General features: G+C 49.1%; 1 protein-coding gene across 2 annotated transcripts; it reads right to left on the bottom strand.

Moving 5' to 3' along the window:
* Positions 1 to 47: 47 nt before the first annotated feature.
* TAF6L (TATA-box binding protein associated factor 6 like) lies at positions 48 to 15,147 on the bottom strand. 2 transcript variants are annotated; one of them, XM_028710692.2, is made up of 11 exons: positions 15,041 to 15,147; positions 12,589 to 12,775; positions 11,631 to 11,717; positions 9,943 to 10,093; positions 9,353 to 9,403; positions 8,711 to 8,805; positions 7,630 to 7,704; positions 5,839 to 6,059; positions 4,370 to 4,502; positions 3,307 to 3,435; positions 48 to 2,138 (listed from the first exon to the last, which is right to left on the bottom strand). In XM_028710692.2, the coding sequence occupies exons 2-11, from the start codon at positions 12,733 to 12,735 to the stop codon at positions 1,350 to 1,352; spliced, it is 1,878 nt and encodes a 625-aa protein (XP_028566525.2). In that variant the 5' UTR covers positions 12,736 to 12,775; positions 15,041 to 15,147; the 3' UTR covers positions 48 to 1,349. The 2 variants fall into 2 exon arrangements, with proteins under 2 accessions (XP_028566525.2, XP_077776957.1); XM_077920831.1 differs by lacking the exon at positions 15,041 to 15,147 and adding an exon at positions 14,647 to 14,954.
* Positions 15,148 to 16,487: the final 1,340 nt, after the last annotated feature.

The following is a 16,487-nucleotide window of genomic DNA, read 5'->3' as shown; positions in this document are numbered from 1 at the left end:
TTGAGGGGGGTGTACTGAGGGGAGAGAGGAGAGACACACACAAAGGATGACATTTTTATTTTATTTTACAAAAAGCATCTCCTGTGAAATATTCTCATGCACTCACTATAAGCCTGCTCCTCCCTGAGGGGCCCCTCCCAAAACTTTTAGTGGCTTCCTAAAAAAAGTTAAGATTTCCCCCCCTAACTTGTGAATCTGACACTTTGCTTTGTCTCAGTCCAGGGCTACATACCGACTGTACATTTAAGGCACACCCCTACACAAAGATTCTTGGGAATTGTAGTTTGACCCCTCACAGAACTAGAATTTCCAGTAACCTTAACAAACTAGCTACCAGCATAGCTGTCAACCGTCCCTTTTTTTTGGCGGGAAATTCCCTTATTTCAGCGCTGCTATCCCGTAGACTTTGTCTCCGGGACAGGTGAGGCTGCTGATCCCTTATTTTCAAATCTGAAAGTTGACAGCTATGGCTACCAGGATTCTTTTTTTTTGGGGGGGGGGGAGAACACAATATAAATAATAAAATCACAGCATTGTAGAGTTGGAAGGGACCCCAAGTGTAATCTGGTCTACCCCCTCCCCGCAATGCAGGAATCCTGCCCACAGCCATCCCTGAGTGGACTCGGCCCAACAACCTTCTGGTTAACAGCATGACCCACTGTGACATCAGTATATAAAAAGATCAGGGAAATAAAGGGCTCCTTTATTCATTTTCTCTTTTGGTAGGGGAATGGGGGGACGGGACCGGAGCCCCCATTCAGAGGAGGCTGAGTATGTCCTCAGTGCCTTCACAAGCAGACAACGCCTAGAGCAGTCTTGGCCAGTGTGTGGTAGCTGAGGCTGTTGGGAGTTGTAGTTCAAAACAACTGGAGACCAGCATATTAGTAAAGGCCGGCCGGGAGCCTCGCCCCAAACCCAAATCCTTCCCCCTTCACAGTTCCAGGGTTGACATCTTTGTAAAACCAGCTCTGCTCTTCTGCCCCCAACCTCCCACACAAGCGGTGATGAAATTGTGCCCCCCAAAAGAAGAAGAGCCGATAAAAAAGAAGTCCCAAATCGCCAGGAATAAAACAAGAGGTCGCCGCTTTACCTGAGAAAGCTTGTGGCCCTAAAAAATGGCATTGCCTAAAGATTAAGAGATGACGAGTATTGGGGGAGGGAAGCCACATGGGTGTATGATTAATTTTCTTTGTTTGGTTATTATTTTGTATTTTTATTTCTAATTGAATAGTGTGTATCTTTGGGGAAATTTTTTTTTTAATTAAAAAAATGACATTGCCATGAAGGGCACATGGCCCAGAAGGGCTGGGTGCTGCTGCTGCTGCCGCCGCCACCCTGGCAGGTCCCTTTCAGAGAGGCAGGTAGAGAGAGTATTCTGAGTGGGCCCACTTCTTCACTGCCTTGGTCCTTCCGATCATGGGCAGCTTCTGGGTGTAGCGGGAGACGTGGCCAGGGCCGTGGTGGTGCAGGAAAGAGGTCTGGAAGAGGCGCCCCTGGCACCGCCTCTCCGCCTGGCGACCCGCAATCAAGAAGCTGAAGCGAGGCGGCCCCTGGGGGGAGAAGCGGCACTTCTGGAAGACGTCCCGGACGCCCAGGCGGTACCCCTGCTGGCGAGAGGCGCTGCGCGACCGCGCCAGGCTGGCGGGGCGCTGCAGGGGGGCCCGGCTGGCCGAGAACTCCCCACGGGGGCTCTCCTCTTCCCGCGGGCTGACGGTGGCGTTGGCCGTCAGCTGGGGCATCTTGCGGGCCGCCTCCCCGCCCCCAAAGGCCGGCGGCTCCTTTTTGGCGTCCACCACCTTGGGAGTGCTGGCTGGCAGCGGCTCGGCTGGGCACAGCCCCGAACCCGTGCCGAAACGGGTGGCAAGACTGTCCCCAAAGAAGTAGTACAGCTCCTGGTAGATCTCGTTCAACGAGGTGGTGGGGGGGTCCGTGGAGATGCCCACACCGGCCTGGGGCCCACCGCTGCCCAGCTGGAGCAGGTGGCTGGCGATGCCAAAGCCGAACTCCACCTGAGGGTCCTGGAGAGGGCTGAGCCAAGGGCAGCCCTCCCGCGAGCGCCCCTCTGTGCCGGAGCCTTCCGCCTGGACGGGCGCCGATACAGCCTGCGCCTTCATCTTCAGGAGCCGCTCCACTGCCACCTGGAGGAAGGGAGGAGGAACAGCACATCAAATGAGCATTGGCAGTGGGCAGAAGTGGGCTGGCACATAATGTGCTCACAGGCTGGGCCTCATGGGGGACGGGTTACGCAGTGTTTCTCAAATTTGGGTCCCCAGCTGTTGTTGGACTACAACTCCCATCGTCCCTGACCACAGGAAGGTTGGACTATATTTTGCAGGCCAAGATTTCTCAGAAATCGTCCCTCCCCTCGTTCGTCTCTTTTGAATTTGTTTGTAGATTTGGACTGAAACACTAAGGGACAGATCTCACATCTTTTGAGAGCAGCCTGGGCCTCAGCTGCCAAGTTTTTGAAGCCTTTTGATCTCAATATCTGGGCTATTGGTTATTCCAACTCTTCGCAAAACACCCTTCTTGGAAAAAATCTCACATAAGCTAAAAGTGTCCAAAGGGCTTGCGATCCTTTCTTTGCCATTTGGTTTATTTCTTATACAAACACAGCAGCTCAGGAGTGTCAGGTCGCACAGGTCTGTGCAAATGTCTGGATTTTGCAGAGTTTAAGGTTACTTTTTCCATCTTTTTTCAAAGTATAGAAAATTGTAATTGTTCTGATTTAGACCAGTGGTTCCCAAATGGAGTGGCGCCATGGGGGGGGGGGCAGTGGGATTGCAAGGGGTGTCGGGGGGGGGGATGGGACTGGAGGTGTCAATGACTATCAGACTTTGAAAAGCTGCTGTCACAGGAACAAGTTAATCGATTTTATTCAGCGTAATTCATTAAACTAACATGTTTTAATTGGATTTTGAATAAACATGCATCGTTTTTACTGTTTTGGGATTTTATTGAGCTTCCTTAGTGGTTCGTGCAAACAGTTATTGCAAATAGCGCTTTCTATAGAGTAGAGGGCGCTGGGGATGAGTTTCCGGAACCAAAGGGATGGTGGCCCCAAATGCCTCTTTAGACCATGGATTAGACCATGGAACCCTTTGTAATAATAGATCACACACCCCTTTCCTCTTCCTTTTATTGATGCAGTAAAATTGTGTGGCTGCGTCCTGTATTTCCTTACTGGCAATAGCGACAACCTATTCTTATCACCCCTTTCTTTTTTCCTGTAACCCTGCTTGTTGTCAATGAAATTCGATTTTAAAAATGAAAAAAGTATCTCATACGGTATCAGCAGGGACTTACCAGGATGGCTCCATAGACTTTGTGCCCATCAGCCTTCACCTGAGCATTGGACACAGAGTAGTCATCCAGCACGGCCTGCAGGTTTGACCAATAGGTGGAGAGGTGGGGATAGAGAACCCTCTCCACTGCCTGGGTGAGAAGAGGCGGAGAAACAGAGAGACAGCACAGGTCAGCTGTGCTGGTCACTAGGCTGGGGAGACACAGCCAAGAGGAAGACCTCTGTTGCCCCTGCAATGGCCAGGCAAAATCACCGCAGTGTGCCTTACATGGAGCTGCCCTTGGGCCTGGTTCAGAAGAAGCTCTGGCTGGTGCTGAATGAGGTGGCCAGACTGCTGATGGGGGCACCTGCCCAACAACACAGGTCACCAGTGTGGAAACATAAGCACAAACTGCCCATCTGCTACCTGCAGTTTCAATGTCCTTGCATTAATTTACAAATCCCTGAATGACTTACATCTAGGGTACCTAAGGGACTGCCAGAACCCTTATATTCCAGCTTGCTCACTAACATCATTTGCAGGAGCACTGTTGGTCATTTCCTGAGTGGGCAAAGCTCATTTGGCAATGACAATAAACCTTTAGTGTTACTGGCTCAGTCCTGTGGAACTCTCTGCCACTAGGAATCCAGCAAGCCTTTCTGTGCCAACCGCTGAAAACTTTCCTATTCTGTCAGATTTATGCAGCAGTTAAGAATACAGTCATACCTCAGGTTACAGACACTTGCACATTTTCGGGTTACGGACGTGCCGAAACCCGGAAGTACCGGAACAAGTTACTTCTAGGTTTCGGCGCTCGCGCATGCGCAGAAAACAAAATTGCAACCTGCGCGTGCACAGATGCAGCGTTGCGGGTTGCGAAAGTGCCTCCCACACGGATCATGTTCGCAACCCGAGTGTCCACTGTACATTATTTCATCTACGGTTAGCGGTTTTCTGATTTTAACTTTTCCATATGGTTTCTGTTGTATGGTTTTATGTGCAACTGATGCAAATGGCTCTGATATGTCTAATGCATAGGGGTATCTAAAAAAATGTAATAAATAAAATACAAGAACGCCAGTTACCTTCCATCCCAAGGCATGTAGCCCTACAACAGCCCCATAGTGGGAACAGAGCGGGCGGACAGGATCGGCCAGCACTTTCTGCAGCGACAGCAGGATCTGGTGATACAGGCCGCTCACCAAGTCACCGTGAGTCCTGAAAAAGATTTGCAGTGTATGCAGCATATATCAATTTATGGCAGAAGCAAAAGGGGGGAAAAGGGGGTGGGACAACAGGCAGGTCCCTGCCCCAAGGAGCATGCAAACCCAAGAGAGTCTTCTGAAATGGCTTGCTTAGTGAAGCACTTTTCCTTACTGTGTCTCCTCTCTCTTGGGTGGGCTGGATTGCAGTGGAATGTAGAGTCAGCCTCAGCTATATAAACCTGATTTGTCAGGATAGACAAGCAACATTTTAAAAGACCTTTATTTGCAAGACACTCATTTGGGCACCATTGTTTTCTGCTTGTCAAGACTACAAATTCAACAGGACTTTGTTTGTTTGTTTTGTTGCTATTTTATTAATGTTGCTAATATTGTTTTATAGATATGAATGCTGTCATTCTTTGTGAATCATATAATAAGATTTTTGGTGTAACTGTGATGTTTAGCTTATCTTTTAGTTGTTTTGTTAATAGTGCTACATAGATGGCAATTGTTTTATTTGTGATTTGTGACTGTTTTACTGGTGATTTGTTGTGTTCTATACAATTTATGCTGTATTCATGATGTTCCCATGATGTTACTTTTATCTTTCATTTGTAAGCTGCTTTGGGATTTATTTGAATAAAAAGCAGCAGAGAAATAGAATCAACCGAGAGGATGCTAAAAGAGTTAAGGAGATTTTTCTGTCCAGGGGCTTGCTCAACCGATGGGACAGTGCACGTCTAGATAAAAGTAAATATTTCTTCATGGAACACATTTGCTAAACTCTGGAACTTGCTCCCCCAGAATGTCAGGATGAAGCTAGGGTTTGTGTATTAACCACTGGTTTTGGTGTGACAGGAATATAGCCTACTGCCAAGGGTCATGTCTGTTCCTCTGTCCACGATTGCCTCTAACTCCATCCATGAGGCCAGGCATAGGCAAACTTGGCCCTCCGGAAGTTTTGAGACTACAACTCCCATGATCCCTAGCAAACAGGACCGGTGGTCAGGGATGATGGGAATTGTAGTCCAAAACATCGGAGGACTGAGTTTGCCTATGCCTGCATGAGGCTCCCTTAAACTTGCCAATGACCAAATGTGGCCCCCGGACTTTTGCGCTAGATAAAATAATTGAATTGTAGCATTGGAAGGGACCCCCAATGGTCATCTGGACCAACCCACAACTGGAAAATCCCTGATCTGTTTTAAAAAAAAAAAAAAAGCAGAGTCCACAAGACATTTCAGTAGGTGACATCCCAAGGAGGAGGCTGCACCTCCCAGCCAGTTACCTCAGCGGGAAACCAGGGGGTGGGGGAGGCTCTCCCTGACCCAAAGGAGGAAATGGCGTACCAGAAGATGTGACCCAGCAGCATGGCTGCGTAGTCACGCAGGGTCCAGTGATCATTGAGGGGGTTGATAGAAGCCGCCAGGGGTTCCAGGACGCAGTACATGACGCTGGCAATGAGGCTCTTGACGTAGGAGCCCAGGCACAGGTAGGGGTTCTGGATGAGGCTCTTGGCCACATGCAGAAGGCGGTTCAGCTGCTCCAGGTCGTGGCTCACGGACTTGACCTGCAAGGGGATCCAGGAGAGGAAAGGCAGACTCAGAAGCCAGCCTCAAACCAAGCAGAGGACCAGGCCGTACATCACCCTCTGGGCAGCCCTCGGGCCTTAGCTGACTGGAACACAGCCTCTCCCTCAAGGATGGGCACCCCTCGCAGCCTGGAGATGCCCTCTTTCCTATCTAACCTTACAGCGGTTGTAAACACAACCTCCTTCTCTCACTCCCACGTAGGCCCCAAATATCTGAGAGGCAGTCTTCTTTCCTACAGTCCCTCCTAGGTCAGCAGAGAGGGGCCCTCTTGGTTGTTCCATCCTGCTCAGAAACTCAGAGGGTCGGTACACCTGCTCTGTGGAACTCCCTCCCCACAGAGGTGAGCCCGGCGCCTTCACTACACAGCTTTCGGCAAATGTTGAAGACGCAACCTTTGGCATCTGCAGTGTGTGCTTTTAGGGCCCAAGTTGTATTCTTGTAAACATAATACGTTTCAACTGTTTTTTGCTTATGACTTTTATTTTTTCCATCCTTTCTTTAAAAAAAAGAAAATTTCCCCCCAGAATTTTCAATCAGATATTTAATCTGGTTAAATCAAGCATCAAGGTATATTGATACACCAGCAGAAAATAAACTAGGTTTTAAATTAAACCCACTCTGGGAACTGCTAATAATAATCCATTCTCACACATAATAAGCTTCGGGTATTTGAAGACGACCATCATATCCCCTCCCTGTCTCCTCTTCTCCAGGCTAAGCATCCCTAGTTCCCTCAACTGTTCCTTACAAGATGCTGTTTATCATTCTGGTCGCCCTCCTCTGCACACATTCCAGCATCTTGTGAGTGAGCTGAGGTTCATGCCAGCTTTCACAGAAAGTGCCACTCCAAAGAACACCTACAGGTCTCATACACAACCAAGTGGGAAAGCCTTGTGCTGGTTGTTGCAGAAGCCCTTCCCAAGGGGTGGGGAGAAACTGGGCACTTGCCACTCAACTCGGCCTAGGACCCTCGTATCTACGGGACCGCCTCTCCTGGTATGCCCCACGGAGGACCTTAAGGTCCATAAATAGTAACACACTAGAGGTCCCGGGCCCTAAGGAAGTCAGATTAGCCTCAACCAGAGCCAGGGCCTTTTCAACACCGGCTCCAGGCTGGTGGAATGCTCTGCCTCATGAGACCAGGGCCCTGCAGGATCTGATTTCTTTCCGCAGGGCCTGTAAGAAAGAGTTGTTCTGCCTGGCCTTTGGCTTGGAATCAAATTGATCCCCTCCCCGTCTTCCTTTCTCCTTCTGTGATGGAACTCCTATTTCGGGACTTCCCTGGCTTTTTTCTGGCCTACGTAGGACCAGTCTGGATAGTTGGCCTTGGTGAAGACTTGACGTTTTCATCCCCAAAAAGTTTTTGATTTGAGTTTCTACTGAAATGAGGCTGCATTTTAATGTTGTATTTTAATCTTGTTTTTAAGTTGTATTTCAATCAATTGTTTTTATACCGGTGTTAGCCACCCTGAACCCGGTCTTGGCTGGGGAGGGCAGGGTATAAATGAAATTTAATCATCATCATCATCATCATCATCATCAACTCACCCCGCTCACAACATAGACAAAGTAAGGCAGGAGAGCTGCGATCTTCGAGTTGGTTTGCAGGTCCTGAAGAGCCACCTGAGCAGGAGAGAAGTGGACAGGTTAGGGGGCTGGCAAGGTGGGGGGGGGGCAGAGGTTGGTGTCCTTAGATGGGCGAGACTTAATTCTGCATGGTTAAAGCACCATACTCCATAAGAACATAAGGAGAGCCTGCTGAATGGCTCAAGCAGGCCAGCATCCTGTTCTCACAACCAGATGCCTGTGGTGAAAACCGCAAGCAGAATTCAAGCCCCAGAGCCCTCTCCCTTCTTGTGGTTCCCAGCAAATGGTATTCAGAAGCATTGCTGCCTCCCGACAGCAAAGGCAGAGCATAGACATCATGCCATTGATAGCCTTCTCCTTCATGAATTCATCCAATCCTCTTCGAAAGCAAATTAAGTTGGTGGCTCCAATCATGGCCTCCTGCAGGAGGGAGTTCCACAGTTTATGCTCTGTGTGGGGAAAAGTTCTTTCTTTAACCTGTCCTTAACTTTCCAACGTTCGGCTTCATTGGATGACCACAAGTCACGAGAGTGCTTGGTCTTACTCATAGTTCATGCCCACTCCTTTTCCCTTCCAGAGGAAGTAACCATCAATGGAGTCAGGGCCTGTTGCATCCTGGGAATAAATGGAATGGGCCTCGCTCCAATTATGATGGTGTGAAATAAAGGATATAAGAAAGAACAATGATACACAAATAGCCCCTGCTAGCCGGGGCTAATGGGAACCGTTGTACTAAACTACTACTGAGCTAGGTTCAAGGCTCTTGTATTATTTATAAAGCCCTGAACCACTTAGGTCTTTTCTATTCCATGGTTGGCAAACGCTGGTCGGGAGGCACTTCCAAAACTCCAGGCCGCAAACCCAAATGCTCCCCAAACCACTCTCACCACCACTTTGCACTTGACCTGTCTGAGGTTGCGCCCAGACCAGAAAATGTCTGCTTCTTCCTTTTTATCCGCCCAGCACAATTCTGCTCTCTGATTCCACCTGTGGCCCCAGCCGTTGCTTTGACTGCTCCCTCACCCCTCTGCTCATTGCCCACCTTCATCAGCTGGGGGTCGTCCCCCAACACGGCCCGGGTCACGTGCTGGTAATACTTCAGCAGGTCATCTGTCAGGGCTGAGACAGCGCTGGGCACTGGAAGGATGAGAGGGAGAGATTTGTGGGGGTTGTAGCAGGTGGGGGGAAAGGAAGCAACCAACAAACAAACAGGGTTCCTTTCAGAAACTGCAATGCGCTCCATGTGGGGCTTCCCTTGCGCTTGATCCGGAAGCTGCAAAATGCTGAAGCACAATTGCTGACAGGAGTTAGGCCTGAGGTTTATCACCTCAGTCCGGCACAGTTCAGCAATCCATCACTTCCTTGTCGCCTAGGCCTGTGGAGCAGCAGGGCATTTATCAAACTGAGGGCCACATTCCCTTCTGTGTGACCTTTCAAGGGCCATGTGCCACTATTGAGCGGGTCCTAACATACCTCACAAACTTGTTTTTGCAAGGCAGAGGGGAAGGGAGAAAGACATTGATTTCCTTGAAGGAAAGGTGGGGTATAAATGTAATAAACAACAAATTACAAAAAACAACAACATTAAAGCCTGGAATTCATGGGGGAGGGGAGAAGCAGGGTTGTTGTTGTTGTTGTTGTTATTATTATTTCAAATAAATACAACTAAGCAAACTGTTCTTACCAGAGCCTTGTGGTTCCAAGTTTCCTTTCCCATCTAGGTAAGAAACATGAACTAGAAAGAGAGCAAAGAGAAGAGGGTCCATGGTTTAGCTGCTCAACCTAGCTTTGGACTACTGCAATGTGCTGTGCATGGGGCTGCCCCCTTGAAGGCAACTCAGAAACTTCTATTGGTCCAAAATGCAGCAGCCAGATTACTGCCTGGGGTTCCATTTAGATCTCAAATAATCCATTGCTTGAAAACAACTTGCACTGGTTGCCAGCCCTTTTCCAGGCCTGATTCAAGGTGACAGGTTTAGTACTTTAAACCCGAAGCAACTCAGGCCCCAGATACCAAAAAGACAGCCTCCTTCTCTGTAGATCCTCTCAGGTGCCAAGGTTGGTGGAGGGGCAGAGCCATTTTGGCACCAAAAGCGAACCACAAAATGGCGGTCTTCCACCTTCCCTGCCAGGTAAGAAAGGGTGGGGACATATCTACGTCAGGAACAAGAGGGGAAGACACAACTACATTGGGATCTGCTGCCCCTGTGGACCCTGCTGCCTGGGGCAGTCACCTCACCCTTTGCCCTGCACTCCCTACCCCATGAGGCCTACCTCTCACAGCTGCTTCAGCACAGCCCTTGGGGATGTTGGTGGCCAAAGCCAGCTCCACCAGGTTGACCTCACGATCCTCCTGGAAGTACAGTTCGCCGTCCTTGATGGCACGGAACGGGAGGGCGTCCTGAGAGCCATAGCCACACACTGCCTGCAACAGATTGGACACCCTCAGTCTCTCAAGGCCGCCAACCTTGCAAAGCAGCCGCAGGAGCAGGAGCAGCAGCCTCTCTCTCTCTCTCTCTCTCTCTCTCTCTCTCTCTCACACACACACACACACACACCATTTCCTAACTGGCCTGCCAACCAATTAAAGAGGACCCCCCCACCGTGAGGTGGCTACTAATCTGCCTGGTTTTAGTTGATAACATGAAAGGCTTGTTGGATCAGGCCAATGGCCCATCTAGTCCAGCATCCTGTTCTCACAGTGGCTAACTGTTTTTGGGAAACCCGCAAACAGGCCTCGAGCACAAGAGCCAGATCTCCCGTCCTGTGGTTCCCAGCAAATGGTATTCATAATAATAGTAAGTTTTATTTATACCCCACTCTGCCCAGCCAAGACTGGGCTCAGGGCGGTTAACACCAGGTATAAAAACCATTGATTAAAATACAACTTAAAAACAAGATTAAAATACAACATTAAAATGCAGCCTCATTTCAGTAGAAACTCAAATCAAAAATCTTCACCAAGGCCAACTATCCAGACTGGTCCTACGTGGGCCAGAAAAAAGCCAGGGAAGTCCCCAAATAGGAGTTCCATCACAGAAGAAGAAAGGAAAAAGGAAAGAGAGGAAGAGGATCAAGTTGATTCCGAGCCAAAGGCCAGGTGGAATAACTCTGTCTTACAGGCCCTGCGGAAAGAAATCAGATCCTGCAGGGCCCTGGTTCCACCAGGCCGGAGCCAGTGTTGAAAAGGCCCTGGCTCTGGTTGAGGCTAATCTGACTTCCTTAGGGCTTGGAACCTAGGGTGTTGCTATTTATGGACCTTAAGGTCCTCCGAGGGGCATACCGGGAGAAGCAGTCCCGTAGGTACGAGGGTCCTAGGCCTGAAGGGCTTCAGAAGCATTACTGACTGCAAAGGGAGAGCACAACCACTGTGGCTAGCCATCATCGATAGCCTCCATTAATCAGTCCATGAATTTGGACATCCAATGAATCTGATGGCTGAAAGATCAAAGAAAATACTTTTCTGCACAGAACATAGTTCAGCTACGGAACTTGCTCCCACAAGAAGCAGTGACGACCAACAGCTCAGATGGCTTTAAAATCCATGGAGAAAAAGCTAATCAATCCATGGCTGCTACCCATGACGGTTATCCTCTGCCTCCGTTGTCAGGGGCAGTAAATGCTTCTGAACACCAGCTGCTGGAAACTGCAGGACAGAAGAGGGCTCTTGTGCTTGGGTCCTACTTGAAGGTTTCCCAATAAGGCACCTGGTTGGCCACTGTGAGAACAGGATGCTGGACTAGTTGGGCCACTGGCCTGATCCAACAGGAGCTTGTGTTCTTACGCTCCTTTGCATCTTACGTCCCTCCAGCCTGGGCGAAAGCAGCATCCTAAATCATTCTAACTATCAAGGAGCTTCCTGATTTTTAGCTGCCGCCAAGAGGGAAGGTGTCCAGAGAGAGGTCCATTTGGGGCCAGCCGATTTGCCCAGTTCTCAAGAAAGCCAGGCCTCTTGGGTTCACCTCGACATTGCTCCAGCGCAGGGCGCGATTGAAGTCCTCTACCGTCAACTTTCTCCGTTTGGTGTGTTTCATGAACTGGGAACTGTTCTGAAAGCGAGAGGAAAGAAGATACAAAAAGTCACATCAGATGAAGTCAGGTCCTTGGGATGTCTATCACGGTACTGTCTGCTCCAGGTGTGCCCCCCTCCCCCACTGTGGACCTTCAGGCATCCTTAGACCACAACAGGTTGGGGCTCATGGGAATAGTGGTCCAAAATGACCATGTTGCCCACAACTGATGGGAGTTCAGATCCAAAATATTTAAAGGGCACCAGATGGAAAAAGCAAGTGAATGCACTTTCAGCATACATTGTCAGTTTCCTTGGATTTATTACATACATATCTACATTTTAAAAATGTATGTTTTTATGTCATTGCTGGTTTGATTTCATGTTTTTATTATTTAAGCTAAGGAATGGGGGAAATTGGTAAAGGTAAGGGACCCCTGGGCGGTTAAGTCCAGTCAAAGGCAACTATGGGGATATGGCGCTCATCTCGCTTTCAGGCCGAGGGAGCCAGCGTTTGTCCGCGGACAGCTTTCCGGGTCATGTGGCCAGCAGAACTAAACCGCTTCTGGTGCTACGAAACACCGTGACAAGTGCCAGAGCACACAGAAACGCCATTTACCTTCCTGCCACAGCAGTATCTATTTATCTACTTGCACTGGTATGCTTTTGAACTGCTAGGTTGGCAGGAGCTGGGACAGAGCAAAGGGAGCTCACTCTGCCACGGGGATTCAAACAGACAATCTTCCGATCGGCAAGCCCAGCTGGCTGATCTGTCACCAAAATAGTGTCCTATTGGCAAACTGGGGCTGGGAAGGAGACAGATCGTCAACAGCAGGAGGGATGGAGGGTGCAAAGCTGGCCCCTCTATTTCCCAGAATCCTCAGGACTGGACCCACTACAGCCTCCCTCACCTGAGTGGCTTCTCGCAGGCGGTAGCAGACATCTTCAGCCAGGAGGGAGGCCACCTCGTCCGTCAGCTCCACCCCAGTGCTCTCAGCCATCAGCCGCACCGACTCCCGCGGGATCTCCACAAAGCGGCGCTCCTCCCTATCCGACATGGCTGTGGCAGCTGGACAGGTAAGCAGGCTTCACTGAGGCCTACATTAAAGAGAGGTTGAGCATGATGCAAGAGAGAGACAGTGGGGGTGTAGTGGTTGGTGCCAGACTAGGACCTAGGAGACCAGGGTTCAATCCCCACTTGGCCTGGAAGTTCACTTGGGTAACCTTGAGCCAGTAATTGCGTCTCAGCCTAACCTACCTTATGGGGTTGTTGTGGGGATTAAATGGGGAGGGGGGGTTTTATTTATTCGATTTTGCACAATTTATACACTGCTTGACTGTAACAGAAACCTCAAAGAAGTTTACAAAAGAGTAAAACAAAACATTACAGATAAATTTACAATAGTTTAAAAACATACAAAAAGTTAAAACAAATTGAAATTCACATTAGCACTTCTAAGCATCTGGGAAGGGTTAGAATGCTTTTAGTAAAGGTAAAGGGAAAGGGAGCCCTGACCATTAGGCCCAGTCGTGACCGACTCTGGGGTTGCAGCGCTCACCTCGCTTTATTGGCCGAGGGAGCCGGCGAACAGCTTCCGGGTCATGTGGCCAGCATGACTAAGCCGCTTTTGGTGAACCAGAGCAGCGCACGGAAATGCCGTTTACCTTCCCGCTGGAGCGGTACCTATTTATCTACTTGCACTTTGCTTTCAGACTGCTAGGTTGGCAGGAGCAGGGACCGAGCAACGGGAGCTCACCCCGTCGCGGGGATTCGAACCGCCTTCTGATCAGCAAGTCCTAGGCTCTGTGGTTTAACCCACAGCGCAACCCGCGTCCCTTTTGCTTTTGGCAGGCACCAAAAAGAATACAGTGAAGGTGCCTGTTTGGTATCAGTAGGAAGGCAGTTCTAAAAGGTAAGTCCTGCCACACTAAAAGATCAAGATCTTAGAAAGGCTGGACAGGTATTATGTGGCACTTGTAATAGTGCCCATTTTGCCAAGCAAAGCAGTCAAATGGGAATATATGGGGCATATGAATGTGGCCTTTGTCTGACAGCCTATGTACCGAAAGGCTCAGTGACAATGAATCTATCGTTTTAAGTTATTTTTATTTCATAAAGTGTATCTGCTGCTTGATTGTAGAAGAACCTTCAGCGTGGTTTACTAAAAAAAATCTATTGTGCATGTATATGGTCCCAGGTTCAACTCCCAAAGGCATCTCCAAGTAGGGCTGGGTTGAGATTTCTTGAATGAAACCCCCGACAGCTGCTGCCAGTCAGTGTAATAAGACAATTCTGAACAATCTGACTTGGTACAAGGCAGCTTCTGACCTTCCTAACACCTTGCCCAATTTTAATCTGGCCAGTGTCTGCAGTAGAACTGCATCTGGGAAACTACCTGGGCTCCACCACAGAAGCAAAAGGAGGGGGGGAACCACAAGAAAAATAATAATAAAAATTTGGGGTCTTAGGTTACAGGCTACGTATGGTATGAAGGCACACCAGGCCGCCATCATTCCTCCACCTCAGCAGGGCATGGTCTATTTACTGCCTGATTGTGAAATGGAGACCCCATCATGTGATCCACATCTACAATGCTGTGAGCGGCAGGAAAGGAGGAAGGTGAGGTATAATGTATTGTAACCGAATCTGGGACCTTCAGTACAAAAGAAGAGCCTGCTGGATCAGGCCAGTGGCTCATCTACTCCAGCATCCTGTTCTCTCAGGGGCCAACCAGATCCCTGTAGGAAACAGGCTAGCCAGCTCTTTCCCTTACTGTGGCCTCCAGCAACTGGTATTCACAAGGATCTATGGCATAGCCATTGTGGCTAGTAGTCACTGATAGCTTTATATTCTATGACCTTAATGTGTAATGAATGAACCATTCGATTAACACTACTACTATTAATAGTATCACCACCAGCAAAAGGGGAAAAAACAGCAGTAATAAATGTAAGGAAATAAAACAAACCTCTCCATTATCTCCCGCCTCCCAGTCGCCATTGCCAAGCTCCCTCTTCCGCCCACCGGCCCGCCCCCAGCCCCATAAGGATAAAAGTTCATTCAAAATAGGGAAGAGATATTGGAAGGAAAGGATTGCTGGATCCTTGAGAGGATGCGGAAATAGTTTCTTTACAAATCTGTGCAGCATGAGACGCTTGATCTCAGGGTCGTGAGTTCGAGCCTCACGTGCAGCAAAAGATTCCCGAATTGCAGGGGGTTGGACTAGATGACCCTCGGGGACCCTTCCAACTCTACGGCTCTATGATTCCATAATTGCATGCGAGGAGGTGGGGGGAACGGGTGCAACCTTAGAGCCGCCGCCCGGATAATAGAAAGCGGCAAGTGAAATGAAAAGGAGTTACCTGCTTCCCAGCTCCAAGACCTCTGCCTTCTGCAACCACGCCTTTCTTTGTGGCTTAGCCAATCAGCAGCAGCAGCTCAGAGAGAAGTAGGGCCGCGCAGCTGACCAGAGCTCCTATTGGCCCCGCAGTCGCAGCGCCTCGTCGCCACGTGACGAAGTAAGGGCAGAAGCCGCCGGTGCTGCCTGAATCCCGTCATGTGACAGAGTGAGGTCAGCCGTCCAAGGCTGCCGCTTAAAGGGGCAGCAACTCTGAAGCAGCCGCGTTTAAGTCAACTGCGGCAAAAGCAACGGAGTTTTGTTGCGGCGACTCGTATAGTAAATTCTGGCATGAGCTTAGCTACATAGATGCATGAAGTTAGTAGGTATATGGAGCATACGAGGTGCAAAGGGATGGGAGGGAGTTATAATTAATGGGTTGAGTTCAACTAACAGAGTAGACCCATTGAAATGAATGGATCTGTTATGTCGATCATTTCAGTGAGCCTACTCTGAGTACCACTATCATTGGATCCAACCCAGTGGGGCCAAGCAAGCGTGAAATTGTAACAGGACAATTTAAATACAGCTGCACTAATGTATTTACCACATGACCCGGAAGTGTTTTCGGACGGCGCAGGCTCACGGCCTCTTGAGCGAGATGAGCACGCAACCCCAGAGTCGGACACGACTGGCCCGTACGGGCAGGGGCACCTTTACCTTTAATGTATTTACACAGCATGCATTTAAAGCACATTCAGTGTGTGTTTAAAGCATGTGACCTGTCCCAAGGAATCCTGGGAGCTTTAGTTTCCCCACCAGAGAGCCAGGATTCCAAGCACCTGTAAGAGACTACAGTTCCCAGGATTCTTTGGGGAAAACCATGTACTTTAAATGTGCACTAGATGTGCTTTTAATGTATGGTTTGGGTATGCCCACAGTGATCAACCTCGGAGAACTGTTACACCAGTTGCTGCTGTTGTGATTGGCCATGGTTTTGTATTTGCATATATTTACATTTCAATGGAATTGCCAGACTGTCCTGCTTGCATTTCATAGCCCTTTACAACACATATACATATACAGACTACCTGTTATCGGAGGATAGTACTTCACACACCTAACGAAGAGGACTCTAGCTCACAAAAGCTTGTGTCAGAACAAATATTGGTGGAATCTCTGAGGTATAAGACTTTGGTCACATTCATACCTTACATTTAAAGGGCTAGGAGACCGCTTGAAACAGTCATGGCTTCCCCCAAAGAATCCTGGGAGCTGTAGTCTATTAACGGTGCTGTGACGGGTGAAAGCCATTGGAATTAGTGCAGAGCTTGCTGGCGCTGAAGTCCCTTTGGAAATTGCCTCCGATCCTGCTTGTACAGGCCTGTCACTGATTCATAGCTTGTGACACAGGTGGGACACCAGGCAATGAGACTTGCAAGGAAATGACATCCTCTTCAAGTAGGAATTTA

This window comes from Podarcis muralis, chromosome 16 (assembly GCF_964188315.1).
Source record: "Podarcis muralis chromosome 16, rPodMur119.hap1.1, whole genome shotgun sequence".
Classification (NCBI taxonomy): domain Eukaryota; kingdom Metazoa; phylum Chordata; class Lepidosauria; order Squamata; family Lacertidae; genus Podarcis; species Podarcis muralis.
This window is presented reverse-complemented; position numbering and strand designations above follow the sequence as displayed.